The sequence below is a fragment of the Lampris incognitus genome, chromosome 2, assembly GCF_029633865.1.
Source record: "Lampris incognitus isolate fLamInc1 chromosome 2, fLamInc1.hap2, whole genome shotgun sequence".
NCBI lineage: Eukaryota > Metazoa > Chordata > Actinopteri > Lampriformes > Lampridae > Lampris > Lampris incognitus.
The window spans coordinates 147,614,541-147,633,914 of NC_079212.1; the positions used below are offsets into that span (position 1 = coordinate 147,614,541).

General features: G+C 45.7%; 1 protein-coding gene across 2 annotated transcripts in view; it reads right to left on the reverse strand.

Moving 5' to 3' along the window:
* Positions 1–19,374, reverse strand: part of iars1 (isoleucyl-tRNA synthetase 1) — a 159,953-nt gene that overhangs the window by 132,852 nt on the left and 7,727 nt on the right. For both annotated transcript variants that reach the window (XM_056273008.1, XM_056273007.1), the window contains exons 3-7: positions 16,425–16,581; positions 15,884–16,003; positions 14,226–14,308; positions 5,393–5,510; positions 4,626–4,773 (exon numbers count right to left, since the gene is read on the reverse strand). In XM_056273008.1, coding sequence (XP_056128983.1) covers positions 4,626–4,773; positions 5,393–5,510; positions 14,226–14,308; positions 15,884–16,003; positions 16,425–16,581 — 626 coding nt within the window. The remainder of the gene's footprint in view (positions 1–4,625; positions 4,774–5,392; positions 5,511–14,225; positions 14,309–15,883; positions 16,004–16,424; positions 16,582–19,374) is intronic.

A 19,374-nucleotide genomic window follows, 5' to 3' on the forward strand; every position in this document is an offset into this window, starting at 1 on the left:
TATCCACACTAACACACATCTCCACACTAACACACATCTCCACACTAACACACATCTCCACACTAACACACATATCCACACTAACACACATGTCCACACTAACACACATATCCACACTAACAGACATATCCACACTAACACACATATCCACACTAACACACATATCCACACTAACACACATACCCAAACTAACACACATATCCACACTAACACACATCTCCAAACTAACACACATATCCACACTAACACACATATCCACACTAACACACATATCCACACTAACACACATCTCCAAACCAACACACATGTCCACACTAACACACATATCCACACTAACACACATATCCACACTAACACACATATCCAAACCAACACACATGTCCACACTAACACACATATCCACACTAACACACATATCCACACTAACACACATATCCACATTAACACACATCTCCACACTAACACACATGTCCACACTAAACAATAAAAATCCCTGTCCAGGAGAAGGAACCCCAGCCAGGGTGACTGTCAGAACTGCCGGTCTGCATGGGCTAGCAGTTAGCTTAGCCTGCCCCGCTTCCACCTCCTGTCAGACCTCCCTCGGAGTTACCTCCTCTGGTGCAGCTCCGGTCAGGGCCGTGGTCCCTGGACCCAAAGGATGCAGCAGACCAAGCTCTCCCAGCTGATCCAGCGCCAGCTCTTAACCATCAAACAAAGACAAAACATAGACGCAGCTGTGGACAAAGACACTGCGTGGACGGTACTGGGTGAGGCCGCCGCAAACATGAATTCGTGCTGCCTCCTTACCACTCCCTGCACTCACACAAGCTCTCCCGAGCCGTCCCGGTCTCTGCTCCACCTCCTCTGCTGATCCAGGAGGGCTGCAGACTACCACATGCCTCCTCCCATACATGTGGAGTCACCAGCCGCTTCGTTTCACCTGACAGTGAGGAGTTTCACCAGGGGGACGTAGCACGTGGGAGGGTCACGCTAACCCCCCAGTTCCCCCTCCCCCCCGAACAGGCGCCCCGACTGACCAGAGGAGGCGCTAGTGCAGCGACCAGGACACATACCCACAGCCGGCTTCCCACCCGCAGACACAGCCAATTGTGTCTGTAGGGTCACCCGACCAAGCCTGAGGTAACATGGGGATTCGAACTGGCGAGCCTCATGTTGGTAGGCAACGGAATAGACCGCCATGCCACCCGGACGCCAAATAACAGCATTTTGTTTTTTTTTTCTTTTTGTGCTCATGCGCGGCTGTCCTCTGACAGAGCGGTGCAGAAATCCCCTCTCATGGGGGCAACTTACCGAGGCAGCTGTCCGGTTCCTTCTATTTGTCCCCATTTGGGATTTTTCAGTGAGAACGACCATCAGCTGCTGCTGCTGAGGTTAACCACATTAAGTCCACAAGGACACAACCACAACACAAACGGAACAAAATGAAGTTGGTTGTTGGCATGTAGAGGTTCAGACAGTGGGGAACACCGTCATCCAACACACCGATGCTGACAACAAGGAGCATGTTTCAGCACTGGGAATCCGACCACAGCACTCAGCTTTAAAGGAACTCCGGAGGTTCACCGTCCAACCATGGAGTGTTGGCACCGCAGCTGAAACACGACTGGTGATGAGCCGTCAGCCAGCCAAACACTGAGGTGTCTTCACAGCCCTGCCACGTGAGACACACACCAGCCCCATTTCCCAACACAACACCCATCCATGCTAACACAAAGAGCCGGAGAACACAATACAGACCGCCCAGGAGGTTAACACAAAGAGCTGGACAACACAGTACAGACCGCCCAGGGTGTTAACACAAAGAGCTGGAGAACACAATACAGACTGACCAGGAGGTTAACATAAAGAGCCGGAGAACACAATACAGACCGCCCAGGAGGTTAACACAAAGAGCTGGACAACACAGTACAGACCGCCCAGGGTGTTAACACAAAGAGCTGGAGAACACAATACAGACTGACCAGGAGGTTAACATAAAGAGCCGGAGAACACAATACAGACCGCCCAGGGTGTTAACACAAAGAGCTGGACAACACAGTACAGACCGCCCAGGGTGTTAACACAAAGAGCTGGAGAACACAATACAGACTGACCAGGAGGTTAACACAAAGAGCTGGAGAATAAAATACAGACTGACCAGGATGTTAACATAAAGAGCTGGAGAATAAAATACAGACTGACCAGGGTGTTAACACAAAGAGCTGGAGAACACAGTACAGACTGACCAGGAGGTACATAAAGAGCCGGAGAACACAATACAGACTGACCAGGAGGTTAACACAAAGAGCTGGAGAATACAGTACAGACTGACCAGGGTGTTAACACAAAGAGCTGGAGAATACAGTACAGACTGACCAGGGTGTTAACACAAAGAGCTGGAGAATACAGTACAGACTGACCAGGAGGTTAACACAAAGAGCTGGAGAATACAATACAGACTGACCAGGATGTTAACACAAAGAGCTGGAGAATACAATACAGACTGACCAGGGTGTTAACACAAAGAGCTGGAGAACACAATACAGACTGACCAGGAGGTTAACACAAAGAGCTGGAGAATACAGTACAGACCGCCCAGGAGGTTAACACAAAGAGCTGGAGAATACAATACAGACTGACCAGGGTGTTAACACAAAGAGCTGGAGAATACAATACAGACTGACCAGGGTGTTAACACAAAGAGCTGGAGAATACAGTACAGACTGACCAGGAGGTTAACACAAAGAGCTGGAGAATACAGTACAGACCGCCCAGGATGTTAACACAAAGAGCTGGAGAACACAATACAGACCGCCCAGGAGGTTAACACAAAGAGCTGGAGAATACAGTACAGACTGACCAGGAGGTTAACACAAAGAGCTGGAGAATACAGTACAGACTGACCAGGAGGTTAACACAAAGAGCTGGAGAATACAATACAGACTGACCAGGGTGTTAACACAAAGAGCTGGAGAATACAGTACAGACCGCCCAGGAGGTTAACACAAAGAGCTGGAGAACACAATACAGACTGACCAGGAGGTTAACACAAAGAGCTGGAGAATACAGTACAGACTGACCAGGAGGTTAACACAAAGAGCTGGAGAATACAGTACAGACTGACCAGGAGGTTAACACAAAGAGCTGGAGAATACAGTACAGACCGCCCAGGAGGTTAACACAAAGAGCTGGAGAATACAATACAGACTGACCAGGGTGTTAACACAAAGAGCTGGAGAATACAATACAGACTGACCAGGAGGTTAACACAAAGAGCTGGAGAATACAGTACAGACTGACCAGGAGGTTAACACAAAGAGCTGGAGAATACAGTACAGACTGACCAGGGTGTTAACACAAAGAGCTGGAGAATACAGTACAGACTGACCAGGGTGTTAACACAAAGAGCTGGAGAATACAGTACAGACTGACCAGGAGGTTAACACAAAGAGCTGGAGAATACAATACAGACTGACCAGGGTGTTAACACAAAGAGCTGGAGAATACAATACAGACTGACCAGGAGGTTAACACAAAGAGCTGGAGAATACAGTACAGACTGACCAGGAGGTTAACACAAAGAGCTGGAGAATACAATACAGACTGACCAGGGTGTTAACACAAAGAGCTGGAGAATACAGTACAGACTGACCAGGGTGTTAACACAAAGAGCTGGAGAATACAGTACAGACTGGCCAGGGTGTTAACACAAAGAGCTGGAGAATACAATACAGACTGACCAGGGTGTTAACACAAAGAGCTGGAGAATACAGTACAGACTGACCAGGAGGTTAACACAAAGAGCTGGAGAATACAATACAGACTGACCAGGAGGTTAACACAAAGAGCTGGAGAATACAATACAGACTGACCAGGGTGTTAACACAAAGAGCTGGAGAATACAATACAGACTGACCAGGGTGTTAACACAAAGAGCTGGAGAATACAGTACAGACTGACCAGGAGGTTAACACAAAGAGCTGGAGAATACAATACAGACTGACCAGGAGGTTAACACAAAGAGCTGGAGAATACAATACAGACTGACCAGGATGTTAACACAAAGAGCTGGAGAATACAATACAGACTGACCAGGAGGTTAACACAAAGAGCTGGAGAATACAATACAGACTGACCAGGGTGTTAACACAAAGAGCTGGAGAACACAATACAGACTGACAGACACAATTGGCTGTGTCTGCAGGTGGGAAGCCAGATGTGGGTATGTGTCCTGGTCGCTGCACTAGCGCCTCCTCTGGTCGGTCGGGGCGCCTGCTCGGGGGGGAGGGGGAACTGGGGGGGGGAATAGCGTGATCCTCCCCTGGTGAAACTCCTCACTGTCAGGTGAAAAGAAGCGGCTGGTGACTCCACATGTATGGGAGGAGGCATGTGGTAGTCTGCAGCCCTCCCCGGATCAGCAGAGGGGGTGGAGCAGAGACCGGGACGGCTCAGAAGAGTGGAGTAATTGGCCAAGTACAATTGAGGAGAAAAAGGGGGAAAAAATCCCAAAAAAGAGAGATGGTAACAGATTTATTCTACTGGTGCTACAATTCTGAGGAAAAGGAAAATAGTGCAATTAAACTTCCTTCCTAGATTTACCCACGATGCTCAGCTGCGTCTCTCACCTTTGACCCTGACGTAGAGTAAGTCTGGATTGACGCAGAGGGCCAGGTTGCTGGGTAAAGTCCACGGCGTGGTTGTCCAGGCAATCAAAGACACGCCATCATCCTCCACCAGCGGGAAGTTGACGATCACCGACGGATCCTGAACATCCTGGAGACACAAACGGAGTAACAAGACCACAAACTTCACATTCAACCAGGATTTACTTTGACTCCATAATTTGTTTTCTTATCGCCAACGTTTTTCTTTTGTACCCGGCCAATTACCCCACTCTTCCAAGCCGTCCTGGTCTCTGCTCCACCCCCTCTGCTGATCTGGGGAGGGCTGCAGACTACCACATGCCTCCTCCCATACATGTGGAGTCACCAGCCCCTTCTTTTCACCTGACAGTGAGGAGTTTCACCAGGGGGACGTAGCACGTGGGACGATCACACTATTCCCCCCAGTCCCCCCCCCCCGGACAGGCACCCCGACCGACCAGAGGAGGCGCTAGTGCAGCGACCAGGACACATACCCACATCTGGCTTCCCACCCGCAGACACGGCCAATTGTGTCTGTAGGGACGCCCGACCAAGCTGGAGGTAACACAGGGATTTGAACCAGCGATCCCCGTGTTGGTAGGCAACAGAATAGACCACTATGCTACCCGGACGCCCCTAAACTTGAAATTTAAAATGTGAAGTGCCTGCCATCGTCTTGTCTCATTACAAATGCTGAGATAGCCACCTTGTGTCTGTGTTAGCTAGCAGCAGCCATGCTGGAGGCATACCTTATAATTCTGGTTGGACTCAAAGTTGGAGAGCGGGGTGTTGCAGGCGGTGGAGAAAGGCATGACTTTGACCCCCCGGTACACCAAACCCTTATCATACAGCTGCTTGAAGACCCACCTGAAGGAACCAAAAACACACAATGAAAACCTTTAACAGCAGGAGAGAAGCCAAGCTGTGGCTCCAGCAGGATCCAGGCCTACAGACATGGATGAAGCCTGATCCTATCCAGACATGATATAAGTATTGTGATGGGAGAAAACCTTTTGAAAGGACAGATGCCATCTGAGACCAGATTTATTCTAAATCCATCAAACAGCCCATGCAGAACTCGCAACTGGGAAATGCTGCTTCACGTTAATTGATAAGAAATTAAAGACGGGGGCGCTGGTGAGCAGGGGGCGCTGGTGAGACGGGGCCGCTGGTGAGCAGGGGGCGCTGGTGAGCAGTAACATGTGAGGACGTCTTTAGACTGAGCTCCTGATCAGGGCGAACTTTTCATTAATATTTTAACTTTTCAGATCAAACACAGATAAATTAGGTTTAACACACACAATACTTAACCGCTAGCACACCAGACTCACAACCCTGTCCTTGCATACCGATCATCTAGAAGACGCGATGGGCAAAAACAAACCCAGCAGTGCCCAGGCCGCTAAAGCCTCGGGCTCTGTGAAAGCCCCGGGCGGGGAGTCTACAGACCTATCTGGGGGGATGGCTGCCATCGCCAGCAGGGAGAGCAAGATCTTGGCACGGATCGATTCATTCACAGAGGATCTGAATGCAGAAATAGACGCTATAAAGGCCGGCATGGCGAAACAAGAGACCCGTCTGAAAGACGTGGAGGACGGCCTGAACACATACTCAGACAAGACCACGAATATGGAGGAGGACACCGGCCAGCTAACACCTGAAGTCGCTATGCTACGCCAGAAGGTAGACGGTATGGAGGGGCGACGAGGCCGGTGTAATGCAGGTATTGTCGGGATAAAGGAGGGACTGGAGACCAGCGGAGGAGGCCAGCAGCCTACTGTTACCATCGCTACACTACTGCAGGAGTTACTGGGCCTCAGCTTCACCCCGACCCTAGACCGGGCTCACCGCGACCAACGAAGGAGAACCCCCCCCCCCCCAGGATCATGGTGGTGGAGTTTCACTATTTCTCAGAGAGGGAGGAGGTTTTCCGCCAAGCTGCCCGTTCAGCTCCATTGAGCCTGCACGGCAAGAGAGGGAGCGTCTTCCCGATTACACCGCGGCAGTGGCGAAGAAGAGAGCTGTCTTCTCCGAAGCTAATCGGCTCTTCCGGAGCTGCCAGGGCGTCAAGTTCGGGATCCTGTTCCCGGCGGTGCTTCGTATCACTTCATCGTCCGGTCAAGAAAAGCGGTTCGAAGACCCATCTAAGGCGATGGGTTATATCAGGGAGAATCTAAAGCCTCAGGACCATGTACAGTAAGATGTTGATAAACTCCAATATATTTGTGGCTAACTGGTATTGGCGGCTAATTGATATTAGCTGCTAACTGGTACTGGCGGCTAATTGATATTAGCTGCTAACTGGTATTGGCGGCTAATTGATATTAGCTGCTAACTGGTATTGGCGGCTAATTGATATTAGCTGCTAACTGGTATTGGCGGCTAATTGATATTAGCTGCTAAGTGCCAACAGCTAGCGGAAGTAACTAGCTAAGACACCAAGACAATAGGGTAACGTTACGGTTTAACTTTATCTATTTACTTTAACTTTTGTAATTTGAGACTCACAGATAATGTTACATTTTTCATTTAATAAGAATGTCTCATACCTGCTGCCCATTTAAAAAAGCTATTTTTCTGCTTTATTATTATCATGTGTGTGCATGTCTATGTGTGTATGGATGCTAATTATTATGAGACCCGTAACAGTGCTTTGGTGACGACTGCTAGGGCGACACCCAGGTCAGTGTCACTTACCTACAAAGGAACTGTATTATAACTGCTGTTATATGGGTGTAGATATATTTTCCTTCCTTTTCTTTTTTTTAATTTTAATTTTTAAATTTTTTTTAATATGGGTGTTGATATATATAGTTCTTAGGTATATAAATACTTTTTGATTTAATATAATCTTAACAAGACCACTGTTCGCCCTGGTTGGGGCTTGTTAGAGGGTTTCTATATGGTTATTTGCCAGGTTATACTAGAAATGGGGGATGCGATCTCTAGGGAATTAGTAGATCAGCATGGGTTCTCAAGGCTCTGTTTTTGTTTTGTAGCTAGTAGGCAGGGACTTTTTCTTTTCTTTTCTCTTTTCATTTTTAGAAAAAATGTCTGACACTCAGAATACAGGTTATCTTCGTTTTTTGAGCTGGAATATAAAGGGAATTCACAATCCAGTAAAGCGTAGTAGAGTTTTTGTACATTTAAAATCTTTGAGAGCTGATGTCATGTTCTTACAGGAAACCCACCTTCGGTCAAGTGAACACACAAAACTAAAGAAAGCTTGGATAGGACAAATTTTCTGTTCCAGTAATGAGAATAGAACGCGGGGCACGGCCATCTTGATCAGGAAGGGTATCCCATTCGTTCCACTACTGACTATTTCTGACCCCAGGGGAAGGTATGTGATAGTGACGGGTAACCTGTATGGTACACTTGTGGCACTGGCAAATGTATATGGACCAAACTGGGATGACCCACTTTTTTTCTCTAGTTTCATAGCAGCCCTCCCAGACTTAAATAATTACCGATTAATATTGGGGGGAGATTTTAATTGTGTATTACATCCATATTTGGACAGATCAAACCCAAGACCTAATAGTAAAGTTTCGAAGGCAGGTGCTGTTATCCATTCATTAATGGAATCCTACTCTCTCTTTTTGATCCCTGGAGAAGAAACAACCCAACTACTAAACAATACTCCTTTTTTTCCCCAGTGCACCATTCTTACTCAAGGATTGATTTTTTTCTCCTGGATAGTAGGGTCCTTCCTATGGTTAGGGGGAGCCATATAATAGTATTGTTATTTCGGATCATAGTCCTGTACATCTAGATATAGGTTTCATAGACTGCCCTAAACCCCAACGCACCTGGCGATTTGATCCTCTATTACTGTCCAGGGACTCCTTTAAAAATTTTCTCTCCCAGCAGATGGATGTCTTTATGGAATTCAACCATACTCCAGATATGCCACTAACTATTGCTTGGGAGGCTCTCAAAGCCTACCTTAGAGGCCAAATAATCTCATACACAGCACATGAGAGAAAGAAACATAAACAACGTCTAACAGAACTGTCCCATAGTATAGCGGAAGTGGACCGTTCATATGCCGATTCCCCAACACTTGAACTTTATAAGAAAAAATTATTATTAAAAACAGAATTCGACAATCTCTCCATTAAACAAACAGAACAATTATTCTTTAAATCAAAACAGACATTTTATGAGCATGGAGAGAAAGCTGGAAAACTATTAGCCCATCAGGTTAGACAGTCCATAGCCGCTAACACTATTTCTGAAATTTGCACAGCAGCTGGGGTAAGGACTACCGACCCTGACACCATCAATAACCAGTTTCAACCATTTTATATTACCCTTTATAGTTCAAAACCGCCCAGCGACTTGTTGCATATTTTAACTTTTATAGACAGTCTGACCACACCAAAAATTGCCCTTGAAGACAGAGCACAGATAGACAGAGAGATATCAACAGAGGAAGTGATACAAGCAATTAAATCCATGCAGAGCAACAAAGCACCAGGTCCGGATGGTTTCACAATTGAAATGTATAAAGAATTTGCTACCAAGCTGGCACCAATACTTAACCTGTTGTATCAGGAAATTTTTAACCAACAGAAATTGCCCCAAACTATGATGCAGGCAATCATATCAGTGTTATTTAAAAAAGAAAAAGATCCCCTACTGTGTGGCTCCTACCGTCCTGTAAGCTTGTTGAATTGCGACTACAAAATCCTTACAAAAATCTTGGCCACCCGTATTGAAACTGTGTCCCAACGGTTGTTAACCCTGATCAAACTGGTTTTATACCAGGCAGGCAGTCATTCTATAACATGCGCCGCCTATTTAATGTACTGCACACACCACATTCCGTAGAACAGACAGAAGTAGTGATTTCTTTAGATGCTGAGAAGGCATTTGACCACATCGAATGGCAATATCTATTTGCTGTTCTAGAAAGGTTTGGCTTTGGTTTCACATTCCTAGCATGGGTTAAAATATTGTATTGCTCACCGACAGCCGCAGTGCGGACGAATAATATTATTTCTGATTATTTTTCACTCCATAGGGGCTGCAGACAGGGCTGCAGCCTCTCTCCTTACTTGTTCGATTTGGCAACTGAGCCACTCGCTATAGCTCTTAGGGCAGAGGATGGCATTAAAGGTATGTCATGAGGGGGTAAATTGCATAAGGTATCACTTTATGCAGATGACCTGTTGTTATATATATCCAACCCAATAGAATCTATACCAAGACTATTACTTAGCCTGGATAACTTTGGTCGCCTGTCAGGTTATAAGATAAAACTATTCAAAGAGCTTGCTTTTTCCGATTAACCACACTGATAGAGACTACTCTAGCTTTCCATTCAAACTTGAACATAATGTATTTACATATTTAGGAATCAAAGTCACTCATACAATGGGGAGGTTATATAACCATAACTTTAAAACACTAATAGAACGAACAAAACAAGATTTTAAAAAGTGGTCAACGCTACCAATTTCATTAGCGGGCCGCATTAATATAGTTAAAATGACAGTCTTACCCAGATTTCTCTATCTTTTTCAAATGATTCCCATATTCATACCTAAAACAACTTTTCAACAATTAGATAGATTAATTTCATCATTCATCTGGAACAATTCAAACCCCAGGATGAAGAAAATATACTTGGAGGTCCCTAAGGAGACAGGGGGATTAGGTTTGCCTAACTTTATTTGTTACTACTGGGCTGCGAACATTGTAAAACTTTTACATTGGGCATTTACATATGAGAATCAACAGGGTACAGATTGGGTTCATGTGGAACTCTTATCCAATCCTCTACCGATATTCACCTCTCCACTACCACATAATCGTAACTTACAAATAACAAACGCAGTGGTTAAAGCTTCACTTAGGATATGGCTCCAGTGTAGGAGGCATTTTGGATTAAAGCATGCTAGCGGTCTTTTTCCAGTAGCAAATAATCAATTCTTCTTGCCATCTGTGTTAGATAACACATTTCAACTTTGGCATAGAAATGGACTGGTGTTTTTCTGTGATCTATTTAAAGATGGAACATTCGCCTCATTTGAAACACTTACCAAAGACCACAACATACCCAGATCCCATTTTTTTAGATACCTTCAAATCCGTAGTTTTGCCAAGAAAGTGTTTCCCTCATTTCCGTATCTGCCAACCAGGAGCCAATTAGATGTTATTCTAGAGATGGATCCCTTTGGGGAGAGACGGGTCTCTATAATTTACACACTGATACAGGGATTGAAACAGATATCCTGGGACAAAACAAAAACTGCATGGGAGAGAGATCTGGGTGTAGAGCTTTCTGAAGAGGCATGGCGGGACAGCTTAACTCGTATTCATACGTCCTCATTGTGTATACGACATGGGTTAATTCAGTTTAAGGTGCTTCACCGTCTTCACTACTCGGGGGACAAGCTTGCCAGAATCTTTCCCACCACAGACCCTAGCTGTCCGAGGTGCAGTCATAGTCCAGCCTCGGTGGGACACATGTTCTGGGCATGCCCCTCCCTCAACAGTTATTGGGGACAGATATTTAATGTATTCTCACATATCTGTAAACAGACCATAAACCCCGATTTTCACACAGCCATCTTTGGCATACCGCCCCCTAACTGTAAGGTCACAACTTTGCAGGCAAATGCTCTAGCATTTGCCTCATTACTAGCACGCAGACTTATCCTATTTAACTGGAAGTCAAATAAAGCGCCATCATTTTTGCAGTGGTTGAGGGAGGTGCTGTCCTTTCTACCTTTAGAAAAGCTCCGATATAAAATATGTAAAACCCACAAAAACTTTACTTTGACCTGGAGTCCTTTCATAGACTTTATTGAAGGGTTTCCCTTTTATTGAATGTACTTTTTATTTACCTGGTTGTAACGAAAATACTTATAGATATATGTGTACAACTTTATATTGTCTTCAAAAATATGGTTATTATGTGGACTTGGAATAAGAAATCCCTGCGTAGTCCTTTTTTTTTTGTTGAGCCTTGGGGGGGAGGGGGGATTCCTGCATGTTTATTTTTGTTGTTGTTGTTGTTGTTCGTGTGCTTTGTATACCTGTTCCAAAAAAACTTGAAAATTGGAAAACAAAGTAAAAAAAAAGAAAAAAAGAAATTAAAAACACCTTTTCATCATCCATTCATTCATTCATCTTCAGCCGCTTCTCCGGGGTCGGGTCACGGTGGCAGCAAGCTAAGTAGGGCACTCCAGACCTCCCTCTCCCCAGCAACGCCCTCCAGCTCCTCCTGGGGGATCCCAAGGCGTTCCCAGGCCAGATTGGACATGTAGTCCCTCCAGCGGGTTCTGGGTCTACCCCAGGGTCTCCTCCCAGTTGGCCATGCTCGGTGAACCTCCAAAGGAAGGTACCCAGGAGGCATCCTGATCAGATGCCCAAACTACCTCAACTGGCTCCTTTCGATATCAAGGAGCAGTGGCTCCTTCATGTCTAATCTACTCCGAGCTCCCTCCGGATGTCCAAGCTCCTCACCCTATCTCTAAGGCTGAGCCCAGACACCCTATAGAGGAAACTCATTTCAGCCGCTTGTATCTGTGATCTCACCCTTTCGGTCACTACCCAAAGCTCGTGACCATAGGTGAGGGCTGGAACCAAGACTGACCTTCTCAAACCATCAGGCCGTTAATAATGCATCCGTCACTTTGTCTTATGAAAGGAAACTGGCAACATCCCAACAGCTGCCCATGCCTCCAGACACAAAGCTTGTTATGTACAAACCCCAATTCCAATGAAGTTGGGACGTTGTGTAAAACGTAAATAAAAACAGAATACAATGATTTGCAAATCCTTTTCCACCTATATTCAGTTGAATACACTACAAAGACAAGATATTTAATGTTCAAACTGATAAACTTTGTTTTTTTGTTGTTGCAAATATTCACTCATTTTGAATTTGATGCCTGCAACACGTTCCAAAGAAGCTGGGACAGGGGCATGTTCACCACTGTGTTACACCACCTTTCCTTTTAACAACACTCAATAAGCGTTTGGGAACTGAGGACACTAACTGTTGAAGCTTTGTAGGTGGAATTCTTTCCCATTCTTGCTTGATGTACGACTCCAGTTGCTCAAGAGTCCGGGGTCTCCGTTGTTGTATTGTGCGCTTCATAATGCGCCACACATGTTCAATGGGAGACAGGTCTGGACTGCAGGCAGGCCAGTCCAGTACCTGTACTCTTTTACTACGAAGCCCCGCTGGTGGAACACGTGCAGAATGTGGCTTGGCATTGTCTTGCTGAAATAAGCAGGGACGTCCCTGAAAAAGACGTCGCTTGGATGGCAGCATATGTTGCTCCAAAACCTGTATGGACCTTTCAGCATTAATGGTGCCTTCACAGATGTGCAAGTTACCCATGATGCCATGGGCCCTAACACCCCCCAATACCATCACAGATGCTGGCTTTTGGACTTTGCACTGATAACAATCTGGATGGTCCTTTTCCTCTTTAGCCCGGAGGACACGACGTCCATGATTTCCAGAAACAATGTGAGATGTGGACTCGTCAGACCACAGCACACTTGTCCACTTTGCGTCAGTCCATCTCAGAGGAGCTCGGGCCAGAGAAGCCGGCGGCGTTTCTGGGTGGTGTTGATATCTGGCTTTGGCTTTGCATGGTAGAGTTTTAACTTGTACTTGTAGATGTAGCGACGAACTGTGTTAACTGACGATGGTTTTCCCAAGTGCTCTTGAGCCCACGTGGTCATATCCTTTACACAATGATGTTGGTTTTTAATGCAGTGCCGCCTGAGGGGTCGAAGGTCACGGGCATTCAGTGTTGGTTTTGGGCCTTGCCGCTTACGTGCAGAGATTTCTCCGGATTCTCTGAATCTTGTGATGATATTATGGACTGGAGATGATGAAACCCCTAAATTCCTTGCAGTTGTACGTTGAGAAGCGTTGTTCTTAAACTGTTGGACTATTTGCTCACGCAGTTGTTCACAAAGTGGGGACCCTCGCCCCATCCTTGCTTGTGAACGACTGAGCCTTTCGGGGATGCTCCTTTTATACCCAGTCATGACACTCACCTGTTTCCAGTTAACCTGTTCACCTGTGGAATGTTCCAAATAGGTGTTTTTTGAGCATTCCTCAACTTTCCCAGTCTTTTGTTGCCCCTGTCCCAGCTTCTTTGGAACGTGTTGCAGGCAACAAATTCAAAATGAGGGAATATTCGCAAAAAACAGTAAAGTTTATCAGTTTGAACATTAAATATCTTGTCTTTGTAGTGTATTCAATTGAATATAGGTGGAAAAGGATTTGCAAATGATTGTATTCTGTTCTTATTCACGTTTTACACAACGTCCCAACTTCACTGGAATTGGGGTTTGTACATGAAGACAGACAACAAATAGACACAACCTCCCTCCTTGATAAACACAAACTATTTTAGCTTTATGAAGGAACAAGCAGGAATTTGGCTTAAGATGTAACAAATGTTATCTCTTCAAAGTAAAGAGGGGAGGCCACAAGTGGTTCTGGTGGTTTGGGTCAGTGTTCAGTTTTTTTGGAACAGAAAAGTTTTTCACTATATGAAATGCAGCTGCAACACAACAAAACCAAAGTCTGGAGGGTCATACCAAACAGTCTCCATGAACCAGGGGTAGAGAGTCTTGTAGTCATTTCTGAAGTCGATCCAGCGGCCCATCCTCCTCACCGAGGTCTGAGTAAGAACATCACAAGAAGAATGTCTGAATACAGAACAAGACTACATATAACATCTAGGACAACACACTTGTTTCACCATTTAAAACTGTTCTCAGCTCCACTACCAGCAGCAGCAGCAGAGTTACTGGAGACACGAGAGAGCAACCTGTGCTGTTCAGTAAACCAGGGCTGCAACTAACAGCTATTTTCATAAACAATTAATCTGGTGATTTTTCTTTTTTTAATGTAGATTTTTTTTCCCCTTTTTCTCCCCAGTTGTACTCGGCCAATTACCCCACTCTTCTGAGCCGTCCCGGTCTCTGCTCCACCCCCTCTGCTGATCCGGGGAGGGCTGCAGACTACCACATGCCTCCTCCCATACATGTGGAGTCACCAGCTGCTTCTTTTCACCTGACAGTGAGGAGTTTCACCAGGGGGACGTAGCGCGTGGGAGGATCACGCTATTCCCCCATTACCCCCCTTGAACAGGTTCCCCGACTGACCAGAGGAGGCGCCAGTGCAGCGATGAGGACACATACCAACATCCGGCTTCCCACCAACAGACACGGCCAATTGTGTCTGCAGGGATGCCCGACCAAGCCGGAGGAAATACGGAGATTCAAACTGGCGATCCCTGTGTTGGTAGGCAACGGAATAACCACCACACCACCCGCTCCGGACACCCTGGTGATTATTTTTTGATTAATCATTTAGTATGTTAAAAGTCAGAAAGAATGCCCATCTTAACTTTCCAGAGTTTACTCGGGGGCGTCCAGGTGGTGTAGCGGTCTATTCTGTTGTCTACCAACACGTGCATCACCGAATCGAATCCCCGTGTTACCTCCGGTTTGGTCGGGCGTCCCTACAGACACAATTGGCCGTGTCTGTGGGTGGGAAGCCGGATGTGGGCATGTGTCCTGGTTGCTGCACTAGCGCCCCCTTTGGTTGGTCGGGGCGCCTGTTCGGGGGGAGGGGGAACTGGGGGGGAATAGCGTGATCCTCCCATGTGCCACGTCCCCCTGGTGAAACTCCTCACTGTCAGGGGAAAAGAAGGGGCTGGTGACTCCACATGTATGGGAGGAGGCATGTGGTAGTCTACAGCCCCCCCTGGATCAGCAGAGGGGGAGGAGCAGAGACCGGGACGGCACGGAAGAGTGGGGTAATTGGCAGGATACAACTGGGGAAAAAGGGTCCCCCCCCCAAAAAGTGTTTAGTCAGTCTGACCAACAGCCAGGAAACACCCAGGTGTTCATGTCATGATGATGTAAGCCACAAGATGGCAGCAAATTAGCATTTCTGAAACTGCAACCAACACGTTGGTATTCTTTCAGCTTTAGTTTCAACACTCTGCTCTAACTCGGACGTGTGTTGCTTCTTTAAGGAAAAGACACACACACACACACACACACACACACACACACACACACACACACACACACACACACACACACACACACACACACACACACACATTAGGAGGACCAGTTGACCTCACAGACGTGGTTAAAACATGGTTCCTCCCTCCGCATCATCCTCCATCCTGTGGTGCTGGACAACAAACGTGTGTGACAGCGCCTCAGCGCCGGCTCACCTCCCACTCGTTGGAGTATCTCATGACGATGTTCCTGCACTGCTTGTTGTACTCGGCGATGCCCATCTTGGCCACATCCTCAGGACCTTTAATCTCCAGCGTCTTATCGATCTCGAACTCCTTCAGAAACGAACAGCAGACAAGGCATGAGGAGAAAAAACAGGCAGGGGGAGCCAGCGAGCATCTTGTAACACTAGGATGGTTTTAACGAGGATAAGATGGATCAGAACGCCCCTAGAAACGGACTCTGGGTTAGGTTTGACTCAAAATGAGTCAAATTATAAAAGTAAACCCAATCACATGTGAGAGATTCCCAGAAAACAGTCGGTTAAAATAAAACAGCCTGCCTACTCAGAGACAATGGACTGTGACTCCGGTGCTGTGTCTCAACAGATGTGTGTATTTAGTCAAGTGCTCTTGTTGTTCCATGTCTCATCTACTAGTTGGTGTCTGCTAGCTGAGGTACATGTCAATGTTGCTGCAGCAGTTCTTGCTGTTTCATCAGGTTTGATCTTGGAGAAAGGTCTGGCCGTGTCCTCACCACAGGCAGGCCGTGGCAGTCCCAGCCGAAGCGTCGGTCCACATGGAAGCCACTCTGGTGGGCGAAGCGGGTCACGATGTCCTTAATGGTGCCAGCCAGGATGTGGCCGTAGTGTGGCAGACCGGTGGCGAAGGGCGGGCCGTCATAGAAGGTATATCTGGACGGGAAACAATATTTTACGATAAGTTTGGTCAGTTTTATGACAGTTTGGGCTGCCGGCCAGTTTAACTGCTGACTTTGTATTGAATGAGTGTCCAGATCCACATCTGCAGGTGAACCTGCTCATTCACACGGTCGACAGATCACAACATTCATGTCGAGGTCAGGCTCACCACTACACTTCCAAATGTCTCAGTATATAAACGTAGCACAAAAAGTAAGGAAATGTGTGTTTGGTAGATTATGTCTTTGGTGTAACGATGCTTCTTGGCAGGAAATCTTATATCAGGCGGTCGATTGTCAGCATCTGGGGTACCAGAAGCTCAAAACAAGAGTCAACAGCAACAGCAAAATAAGCTGTTTGGCATTGGCAGAGAAGATCTGGCACATTTGGCTGCTCATCCCACAAATGCAGGTTCCTTACAAATGTGGCGCCAGTTGAAAGGGAGATAAACAGGCTTTCCAACGCTAGAAGATTTACTGCCAAGAAGCATTGTTACAACAAAGACATACTCTACCAAACACACATTTGTGCTAAGTATATAGAGTTTAGCAAGGCTGAGATGGTGTGGACGTGTGTGGAGGAGAGATGCTGGGTATACTGGGAGAAGGATGCTGAATATGGAGCTGCCAGGGAAGAGGAGAAGAGGAAGACCAAAGAGGAGGTTTATGGATGTGGTGAGGGAGGACATGCAGGTGGCTGGTGTGACAGAGGAAGACGCAGAGGACAGGAAGAGATGGAGACGGATGATCTGCTGTGGCGCCCCCTAACGGGAGCAGCCGGACGTAGTAGGAGTAGTAGTAGTAGTAGTAGTAGTGGTAGTAGTCGTGGTAGCAGTAGCAGTAGTAGTAGTAGTAGTAGTAGTGGTGGTAGTAGTCGTGGTAGCAGTAGTAGTAGTCATGGAAGTAGTAGTAGTAGTAGTGGTGGTAGTAGTAGTAGTGGTAGTAGTCGTGGTAGCAGTAGCAGTAGTCGTGGAAGTAGTAGTAGTAGTAGTTGTAGTAGTAGTAGTAGTAGTAGTAGTTTTGCAAGATTTCCTTTCCCCAAGACGTTTCATGTTTTCTGCTCTTGTTTGTGGTGTTTTATTTGTGCAGCAGCTTTGTAAATTGTGTTTCTGGAAGTGCTTTGTCAACCTGACCTGATGCATCATGACGCAACACAACTTTAAACTAAGCTGACGCTGTATTTATTTATTCATTCATTCATTCATTCATTCATTCATTCATGTACACTGCTCAAAAAACTAAAGGGAACACATAAGCAATGCAATGTAGCTCCAAGTCAATCACACTTTTGAGATATCAACCTGTCCAGGTAGGAAGCAACACTGATTTGTGAATCAATTTCACCTGTTGGTAAATAAGACAATAAAGACACACACACACAACAACAAGCTGGATAATAAAGACACACACACAACAACAAGCTGGATAATAAAGACACACACACAACAACAAGCTGGATAATAAAGACACACACACAACAACAAGCTGGATAATAAAGACACACACACAACAACAAGCTGGACAATAAAGACACACACACAACAACAAGCTGGATAATAAAGACACACACACAACAACAAGCTGGATAATAAAGACACACACACAACAACAAGCTGGATAATGAAGACACACACACACAACAACAAGCTGGATAATAAAGACACACACACACAACAACAGGCTGGACAATAAAGACACACACACAACAACAAGCTGGACAATAAAGACACACACACAACAACAAGCTGGATAATAAAGACACACACACAACAACAAGCTGGATAATAAAGACACTCACACAACAACAAGCTGGACAATAAAGACACACACACACAACAACAGGTTGGATAATAAAGACACACACACAACAACAAGCTGGATAATAAAGACACACACACAACAACAAGCTGGACAATAAAGACACACACACAACAACAAGCTGGATAATAAAGACACACACACACAACAACAAGCTGGATAATAAAGACACACACACAACAACAAGCTGGATAATAAAGACACACACACACAACAACAAGCTGGATAATAAAGACACACACACACAACAACAGGCTGGACAATAAAGACACACACACACAACAACAGGCTGGATAATAAAGACACACACACAACAACAAGCTGGAAAATAAAGACACACACACACAACAACAAGCTGGACAATAAAGACACACACACAACAACAAGCTGGATAATAAAGACACACACACAACAACAAGATGGATAATAAAGACACACACACAACAGGCTGGATAATAAAGACACACACACAACAACAAGCTGGATAATAAAGACACACACACACAACAACAAGCTGGACAATAAAGACACACACACAACAACAAGCTGGATAATAAAGACACACACAACAACAAGATGGATAATAAAGACACACACACAACAACAAGATGGACAATAAAGAGACACACAACAACAAGCTGGATAATAAAGACACACACACACAACAACAGGCTGGACAATAAAGACACACACACAACAACAAGCTGGATAATAAAGACACACACACACAACAACAGGCTGGACAATAAAGACACACACACACAACAACAGGCTGGACAATAAAGACACTCACACAACAACAAGCTGGACAATAAAGACACACACACACAACAACAAGCTGGATAATAAAGACACACACACAACAACAAGCTGGACAATAAAGACACTCACACAACAACAAGCTGGATAATAAAGACACACACACAACAACAAGCTGGACAATAAAGACACACACACAACAACAAGCTGG